Raw genomic sequence first — 9,819 nt, 5'->3', positions numbered from 1 at the left:
TGGTGGGTGATTCGACGAGGAGGTCCAATAATTCACACTCGAATTTGATCTTGCAGAGCATCTACAAATATTAATTTCCGGAAATATGGGGAGAATTAATGGATGAATATTCATTAAATATTTTCTTTTTATTCGATATCTGTCGACAACCTAACCTGTCTTCACTCGTTTTATTCCCATCGCTGTCACTGCCCCACCAATCGCGCGAGAAGGAATGCGGGCCCCTTTTCTGGTATGGGCAAGGGTAGGGCTCTTGCATGGACCGAGTCTTTATGGGCCTATAGCCTGTTAGTTAAATGGGCCGTTTTTAGAATGTGGTGGCGGCGAGGGTTTAAATTGGCACTTCGCCGCTAGCCGACTCTTCAGCGTGCGTCCCCCTGACTACGGGAGGAGGAGGTGGAGAAGACGCCGAGCAACGGATGGCGGCAGCGGCAGAGGGACGAAAACAACAAGAGGCACGCGGCGTACGCAAGCGCAAGGATCCGCCTAGCCATGGCCAGACGATAGCAGCAGATGAAGAAGAGCAACGACAGCCGCAACGACAACAAGAAGAAGGGCGGAAGCGGAGGAGGAAGCCGAAGACGTGCTTCGTCTACGGCAACTACAAGAGTTACTACAGCTATCGAGTAACTCTCTTCGCCCCTTTGCTTTCTGGCTTCTTGAACGGATGGGTTAAGATAGTAGCCTAAGGTTTGTAGGCGCGTCAGCGTCTCAGATGAGTAGCGAAGTATGTTCTGAAGTGTTTTTCTACTTTGGACGTGAAATTTTTAGGGTTTTGTCTGTCATTTCTAGTCAATAGGTTGATCGACGCTAATGATGAATCGTTATAGGTCTCTTATCGCGCTCATGCTTCAATGGCAGTAAAGAAACATTAGTATTGACGTCTCACTGTGTCAAAATGATGTGTGTATCTATGTAGGTTAAGAACAACATGTACTCTTGTGTCGATGGTGGTGCTGTGCCTAGCTATTAAATGGATATACATACATAAATACATAAACGCACAACAATAACAACGACCACAAGCCACAATGTCCTAACTATTTAGGGTATATATATGTATACATGTATGTAAAATGGTGGACACCTGCAAGTTGTCTACTTTTTGACACATAAGAAAAGGATTAAAAAAAAAAGAAATTCGGCACTTTTTTAGATGCATCACGAGCATTGCACTAACGGTGACTTGGTCCTTTTAATGACTCTTCCTTGGTGCCCTTGGGTAGTAAATATAGTATAAAAGAATGAGATTTGCAAGGAGAGCAATGGTGAACAGAAAAGGGTACAAAACTGTAAAGGGGATTCCACTAGTGTAAAGAGGATGAGTTGTTTTTTTTACCTACCCCTTCTTTCCTCTTGGCATTCTGTTTCTCCACTTTCCATGAATACATTACTTATTCTTGCCATTTCTTTACCTACTACTATGTTCTCAAAACTTCAACAGATATATGCTGCTGAAGGACTAATACATCAAAATTCCAGAAGAAAAAGGCCCCAATTGGGCCGCTTGGCCTAGTGCTTTCATAGGTTTGTCAAGCCTAATGCTATATGGCTTACAATCAAAATCAGTTGTTTAAGCTGCTATGTGATATTAACGTGCTCCACATGGTACTTAGAGTCACAATTCATATGTCTTTTTAAGATTTCAGGTTCTCAAGGACTAGTAAAGTGCTAACCTTGGACAGAAGTATCATGCATTTTATGGTTCTACTTTGCACTTCGGCTTTGTGGTTCTACGGTGCCCTTCAGCTCAATGTGACCACTGCTGCTCACATGTGAATTTAAACTTTTAGTAGGTATTTTATGAAGTTCTCAAATTAGTTTGTGGATGAGATGGAGCACTATAATACCCGTGCAACCTTACATGATTTGACAAAAAAAAGTCTCTGTTTGCTGAAGCTGTATGAACATTGTGCAGTTCGTTGTCAGGGCTATGTCCTGCATTCTCCGTTCCTTTCTGAACCTATATAAATCTGTTTGTTTCTTGCTTTTTCCAACACTTAGGTTTCTTTCATTCTTGTCCTCCACTCCTCTGCTTATATTGTGCTTCTATTTTATTTTTCTTTTGCAAATCATAATACTGGTTTAGTTTTCTGTGCCCACATTTTCGTGTTTGTTCCAGCATAGTGTCTGTTAGTCATAGCTATATGGCTGGTTACTTGATCAACTTTTGCATTTTGTCATTTAAGAACTGTTCATTCCAATGTAGATTGATCGCAATGTGAAGGAAGATCCTAGACTTGCTCTGTTTAAGAGAGAATGGTTTGAAGGCAAGGATTGCCTTGACATTGGCTGCAATGAGGGTCTAATAACTATTAGCATAGGTAATTAATTTCCTGCATATATTCAAATTTCTTGTCGTAAGTTGGTATTTTCATTTCTCTTCATTTAATTTATGTTTATTCCTTTCTTTGGCTCTTAGATTTAGAGACTGTACAGCTTCTTTACTTATGCTACAGAATGTATGGAATCAATTGATGTAATATCTCAAATCTCAAAATGAGACATCCTGTTGATTGTTAGTTTGGAATGAATGACATTTTTAAAAAGTTAAGGCAAATAAAACAAGTTCAATTATATATATTGTTGCTGATTCCTTTTTGTTGATTCTTTTTGGCAGCAAAGAAGTTCTTTTGCCAAAGCATTCTTGGCATAGATATTGATGCAGGTGAGAACATGCTTTTCTTTGTTCATAATGTTATTGTGGAATATTTTAGTCAACACATTCTAATACTTAAGATATTTGTGCAAGTTAATGCTGAGCTTGTAAATTCTATATGACTGTAACTGAGATATCATGCTTTTGTAATTGCCTTTGACTGAAAGATTAGTGCAAATATAGACAATAATTTCTTTGTGCTAAACTCTAAGATGTGAAAGGGAACATCAGGATTTGATTGCTTCTCTATTTTGAATCTGTAATGCCACATTATTGTTGGATAATCAAATTCCTTGATGATTCAGTTCATGATAGTTTTAAAATTAAAATTGTCCATAACATGAAACAACCCATCTCATATGTTGGAAATTTCATGTTAAAAAGTTTGTTATCATATAGAGAGAATAAGAAAGATCTAGCCCTACACTCAAGCAAAAGAGTATGAAGTGTAGGGCTAGACCAAATCTATTTAATGAGGGAGAACACATGAATGTGCTTGATAAGGTCCTCCTTCGACAATGAAGTTAGACTTCAGTTCAAGATAACAAAATAATCGAAGGTATACATTTAGATAAAAAAAACTGACAAAAATAGAGTGAGAGAGTTTATATACCTTTACCTATGAAGAAGTGTCTTTTTGTTGCATGAGATTTTGTAATGACTTGGATCTAACAGAAGATTGCTCATATTAGGTCATTGATGTTGTTGATCTGTTACTAGTTGTTTTAAGATATCATAGATGACATGACAGGTAGTCAAGCGTCATTGATTTTTTGGTTATAACAAAATTTGTTAGGCAGTTTCAACTCTGATGATGAAGTCTCAAGTTCTAGTGTAGTTCATGCATCACCATTTAGAAACCTGCTAATATCTCCACATTAATATCAAAAAACTGTATAATTCATTATTATTATTTGCAAAGCTGGATGCTTGAAAAAAAATATTTCACACTTATCAAAGAAGTATTTTAAAAGTATTGTATCCTGCACGTCAAGGTTCAAAGCTCAGATATTAGACCTGTTTGGTCCTTGGCCAGACTGATATAAGTTCAATTTATATTGGCATGTCAACGCACGGTATGCCGATACCTTGGTATCGAGAAGGTGGGAGGAGGAGAGGAGAAGAGTTGTACTAGGAGGCTGACGATGGCAGACAATAGGTAGATAGCCCGACAGTAGTAGCACGTGCAGAAAGTCTCATGTGCGAACTTGAGGAGGAGGAGACATACCATGAGGTCAACGGTAGTGGACGACAGGTAGGTGATTCAGCAGCAGGCAGACGACAACATGAGGCATGAGGAGAAAGCCTCAGGTACAAGGCTGCAAGCTAACAACCCTAGTCTGTTGCCTCTTAAAAAAGAAATGAACTGGAACTGATCAGGCAAAAACCCTGCTCCGCATCCTAGTTTAAGCCTGGACCAGTAAATACCGCCCAACCCCAAATACCACCCAATTTGTGTCGGTCCTGACAAAATTTGAAACCTTGCTACATGTATCTAATATGGATATGACAAGCAGTTCAAATTATTTCTGCATCATAACTTTCATTTGGCTTTAATTTTTTGGTAGATTTGGTGAGCACTATTTGAGTCGTGCTTCTTTGGAACTCACTCAATTTTGTCCCCAACATCTATGAGCCTTATGTAACAGCAGCTATGATTACAATCAATCTTTGTTCTACAAAATTAACTGTGATCAGCTTTAGCTTCTGCATTGTAATTTGATTTCATGCAGTATGTGATTGGTTATTCCATATTTAAGTATTATAAAGAAAAAAATGAAGTCTTACTAATAAAGTGTTTTTTTATTCCTACATAAATTTAATTTCAGTGCATCTTCAAATTTGTCTTTGTTACCTCAAATTATGTAAATGCATTATTTCATGCTTATAAATTCTTAGATCTATCATGGAGACATGTAAGGCCTTTTGGGTAGGAAACTTGTACTTTCTACAAATGTCAATTTTTATGTTGGAAAAACGAAATTGTCATATTCTAGCTCCTCCATTAATGCTTACTAGATCCTCTTTTGCTATGTCCATTTTGCTTCAATCATTTTCATCATTATGTTGTACCTAGCAGGTTTAGTTGAAACTGCTTATTGGAACTTGCGTAAGTCAGCTAGAATGAAACGTGGCAATTGTACATCCATGGAGGCTTCTAGAATACAGGATTCAGAATGTGTGAACCCTTTGAACACCAATGCTGATCCAGCTTCAAATGGGAAACCATCTAGTTCCCAAACCTCCCTTCCTGTAGATGAACTTTTAAAGAGAGTTTCTTTCCGGCATGAAAATTTTGTTGGGAGTTTGCGTGAATGCTCAGAGAAGTATGACACAGTTCTTTGGTAAGTTCTGTAATGACTAATTCAGCAATAGTATTATATTGCCTTATCATTTTTTTCAGGTTCTGCTTTTTTGCATGTTTTTCTTTTTCAATATTTGAAATTGGTTAGTTGATGAATTTAGATGCTCTTGTGCAACCTGACCAGTTTGCTTCTACATGCAGTTTGAGTGTTGCAAAATGGGTCCATCTGAATTGGGGTGATGATGGATTGATCAATATGTTTGTCAAGATATGGAGACTTCTTCGTCCGGTATGTCTTTGATTATCTTGTTTCAGTATGCTTCTATAAAATGCATGTCTCTCATGTGTACCAGATAAATTGTTTATTGCTTTAGAAACTGTCATCGTCTTTTAGGGTGGGATCCTACTATTGGAAGCTCAGCCATGGTCTTCATACAAAAGAAATCAAAATGTATCTGCGGTATGATTTTTACTATTCTTCCCTACATCTCTTTCTTTTTATCTTTTTATTATTTGTAAAGTTTCTTTTTACATTGAAGATTTTGGGTTTTCAAAGTAGAGTGGTAAGCATGTCTTTCAGTTATCTAGTTGTATAATTAAAAAAAAAAGTGTATGATTTCAGACATATGTTGGGATCATTCAATTATCTGCTTAATCATCATGTTGCGACAGTTTGCTGACTGTGGGTATTTGTGTTGGGCTTGATCTGGTCCATCTCAGTGTGAGATATATATGAGTGGACAAGGAATGACAAACCTGCAACTGCGCCGAAATATTTACGAGCAGACAGGATTTACGAATCATTTGGAAAGGTGGCAGATTCTGAGAATGGGTATAAGAGCAGAGAAAAGAATAATTGAAGCAGTGATGTATCCCAGGAGGATGTCTTTATCCTGGTAAATGCACAAGGAAGATCTGAAAAATCACCATGCTCTTCTAGAGTACAGGTGTCATTCTTGGCCTGAATGTTGGGTCAAGCAACCCAATTTGTACCCAACCCATTTACTGTTTATCATGAATAAGATTCAGTCTGGACCATTCTTAATCTCCTTCCCTAAGAATGAGAAATACGTCTTTGGAACCATCAACTTGACCCGTTACAATCTTTTTGCTTATGGGTCAGTTATGGGTTATCAAATCTTGACCCATTGGCAGGTTAAGTAATGCTTTGGTCAGCCATACATGTCCTTTGACATTTCTAGTTCCATCTCAATCCAACTGGGCCTGACCTGACTAAATCTGATGCATAAACACATCTATATTAGGGTATATTTTTCTTTAATCTCATGAGTATTTTTACAGAAGGAACAGAGTTAAGTGGATTCCATGACATAAGAACTTTTTAAATTTTTGGTCATAGAGACAGTGAAGATATCATTAAACTGTATATGATGCTTGAGTTATGACAAGATTATGCAACTATAAATTATTGGCACCAGTGCCTGAAAATGTAGATTATCTGAGGCAAGTCAGGTTAGCATGATGGTGTAAGGAAAGTCTTACTTGATCTTCCAAATTTATACATGTAAGACAGAATCATAAACAGTTGATTACAGACTAGCTATGGAGTGAAAATAAAGTGTAAGAGTACTGGTAACGAAGAGCAAGATTAGAAGCTGGAAGAAAGGGAAACAGGAAATGAGATGGTAGATTGTCCCAGTGGCCACTGGAAGCAGTTATATCATTGATCAAAATTCATATTACATTCTTCATGAAGCAAATCACCAACCTCTGTTATTTAAAGACTGACTTCCAATGACTCCAGAAATGTATCTATATTAATCACAATTGTATCTAGTACAATGAATTTAGTCTCAATCTTATCATATATTAGAATGCACAGATAATGCTCAAGCAATACTTTCTAGAAGGTTTGATTAAAAAAAGTTTCATTACTTTCTCAAATTGAGGGCATTGTGATTTGGATGAATGTCTTACCTACTAAGTACTTTGGTGTCAGGATTGATTAACCAGTTATGCAGGCAAATCCTAAACTCATCATATTGACCTTTTTAAATAAATTAAAACTGTCTAAAAAATCCTAAAAATGGAACCATGACCAATTTGATCAAGTGAATTAAATCAAAATCTTCATCAACTTGGTCTAGTTGGAGTTAACAAGGAACAATACATGTGCAGTGATGCTTTGTTTCTTTGTTGCCCCATTGAGATTGGTGTCCAGCATCCTTGTCCATCCACAAATAAAGGTTCTTTCCTAAAGGTTGTTGCTTTCTACTGTTTGAGCTAGCATAGTAATGTTTCCCGACAGAAGTAAATTACTTAAGACATAACATATAATTTCAGTATCTTGTTTGTTCCACAATAATTTGAGGTAAACATATTGGCTCGGCATTTATTGTTGCTTTTTCTTTTGTCAGCACAAACCAATTTCAATCCATGTAATTGTGATGAGCATATTATGTGTGTGGCATCCCCAGTCTCACATAGGAAGTTAGAGGATAATTATGATTATATATAAAACTAGATGACTTTATTACTATCAGCTTTGGGCTTGAGCATTTTGGGTCGTGTGGCTCCAAGCTCACCAAGTTACTGAGTTGGTTCTCATATTAGGTTCAATCATTACATATGGTATCATAGTAGATCTTGTACTGGGTATGGTGAGAAGGTTCAAGTAGGAAAGATCTATTTGCAAATGTGATTGGAGGCAATGGCATGACATTAGAAGTGTGATTGTATATAGAGCTAGACCTTGTATGTCGATTCTGGGTTTAGCTTTGACCTTGATGAGGACATCAAGTCTTAAGCGAGGGGGACTATGACATCCCAATTTATTTTGTATCAGAAGTGAGTTTAAGGATGTCATTGTATGTAGGGCTATATGAACCTTGTGATTTAGAACTCAGTCAAATTAAGGAGTTGATTTTTCCATCTACTGGGTCAATTTGGTTATCGGCTGGCACACATACTGACCTGGTTATTGAAATCATGCTTCTCATCAATGTTAAAGTTATTTTTGTAGTCTGATCAGTGTTGGTTGCATAACACACTTGCATTTCTTTGATATGGATGCATAATCATTGTTAATTTTCAGTTGAATACTAGTAGTTTGATTTTCATTTTGATGTTCTGCATGTTATATTTGCAGACTGCAAGGGCCCAATTCAAATCTATATGTTTAAGGCCACATAATTTCCGGGAATTACTTCTAGACAAGGTAAAGCCCATTACTTGAAATAGATTACTGGACATACCAATGTAGCCCTTTCTGTTTATTTTGTGAACTTTTTGTCTAATTTAGTTTGCTCTTGTAGGTTGGATTCAGATCGGCAGAGGTTATTACCGACAGTTTATCTGGTACAGTTGTTGGGTTTGACCGACCAGTTGTGATGTTTTGCAAGTGACTGGAGAAGGAAAGGTAGCTGTATGCAGTATGACAAACCTTATTTGGCTTTTTCATCTTATGATTAGTTTTTGTCATACATCATGACTAACATTCTTCATTGTGTAAAATGACTGTACTTTGTTAGATGACGTGCCTATAGTTTGCATCCCTGTAAATCTCTCTCTGGACCGTATGATGGCCATTTATTAGTTGAGCAATGTATCTCGTGATCTCTTGCCAAGATGGAACCTTCTCTATCTGAAACCATTGTTATCGAACAAAAGAATTATTGCATTAGAGATGCACGTAAATTGTTCTACATAACATGCCAATTTCTGTTGGTAACTGCTTATACTTCATGCATGCTAATAGATGTGCCTGCTGCCTGCTTTGATCGTAAGAAACATTTTCATTTTCCTTGTTATTGTTTATTGGTCATAAATATATATCTATACGCTTTCTTTGATGCAGGCAGTTGCAGTAAACCATATCTATTTTTTCCCAAGATGGATATATGACAAGTAATAGCAACCCTGCATCCTGAGACCAGATCAAATTTTGGTCAGGAAGGGCCTGAGCTACTGCTGGATCCACACTAAAGCATTCTTAGTCTTTTATATAAAAGCCGAGAGATATAGAGCATCCCTCCTAGTGACCTCTTGAAAAAGGAGAAGCTGCCATTGTTAAGGGAAAATATGCAGGATGGTGAGAAGTGTTGTACGTATCAACACTCCACAGGCTTAAGCATTGTTTAATCATACAAGGTTGTGAATTTTGAGGAGTTGGGAGGACAAATTTGATGGCCTGTTCTGGTTTTTCCTTCATGGCATCCATTTTTTTGACGAGAACTCAAGAGCAATATTTTATTCTTCAACAATATATATTAGAAACAACAGTTGCTACACATATTTCAACAACAAATTGCAAGATTTTGCAAAAATTTCCTATTCCAACAATTCATGCTTGTAAGATTGTTGAATTAGTCTGAGAATCTAGCAAGTGGTCTGTCTCAAAGTGCTAGATTTGTTTCTCCATGGTGACTGGTAAAAAGTACAGATATATTATCCTGATTGCATGTGATGTCATTGATCATATGCATGATATTTGTTCTAATCGGTATGCATACTCACTCCAACTTGTTCGTGCATGCATGCTCATGGTTGAAGTGAAATGGGGCCATTTGGTGATCTCAGTGTTGCTGTTCATCTAGAACACAAAATCTAGGTTTTTGTTGGCACCAGATGCTTATGCCTCTTCCTATACTGATAATGTCAGTGATAAATACTATTGTATATATACAATTATTTGTATGTCAGGTTAGTGTTTGATTAAACCATCCTCTGGTGTATCGATTTCATGGGGTTTAACCATCTTTGATTGGGAAACCAGAATGACTGAGGCATGGATGTATCAAACTGCTCCTTTAAGCTCTATATACATAATTTCCTCCATATTATCATAAATATAATTGTAATATATACAATGATCTCATATATATATTTTGATGAT

The 9,819-nt window shown here is 36.9% G+C and overlaps 1 protein-coding gene across 2 annotated transcripts; it reads left to right on the top strand.

The window, feature by feature from the left end:
- The first annotated feature begins 364 nt into the window (after positions 1–364).
- LOC135628929 (probable RNA methyltransferase At5g51130) lies at positions 365–9,340 on the top strand. Of its 2 annotated transcripts, XM_065135933.1 has the most exons (9): positions 365–626; positions 2,210–2,324; positions 2,621–2,668; positions 4,740–5,004; positions 5,166–5,253; positions 5,359–5,424; positions 8,074–8,142; positions 8,240–8,343; positions 8,782–9,340. In XM_065135933.1, the coding sequence occupies exons 1-8, from the start codon at positions 420–422 to the stop codon at positions 8,327–8,329; spliced, it is 948 nt and encodes a 315-aa protein (XP_064992005.1). In that variant the 5' UTR covers positions 365–419; the 3' UTR covers positions 8,330–8,343; positions 8,782–9,340. The 2 variants fall into 2 exon arrangements, with proteins under 2 accessions (XP_064992005.1, XP_064992006.1); XM_065135934.1 differs by lacking the exon at positions 8,782–9,340 and having other exon boundaries at positions 5,339–5,424.
- The last annotated feature ends 479 nt before the right edge of the window (positions 9,341–9,819 follow it).

Source organism: Musa acuminata, chromosome BXJ3-1, assembly GCF_036884655.1.
Source record: "Musa acuminata AAA Group cultivar baxijiao chromosome BXJ3-1, Cavendish_Baxijiao_AAA, whole genome shotgun sequence".
Classification (NCBI taxonomy): domain Eukaryota; kingdom Viridiplantae; phylum Streptophyta; class Magnoliopsida; order Zingiberales; family Musaceae; genus Musa; species Musa acuminata.
Note: the sequence above shows the minus strand (reverse complement) of the source record. Positions and strands in the feature narration are given on the sequence as shown.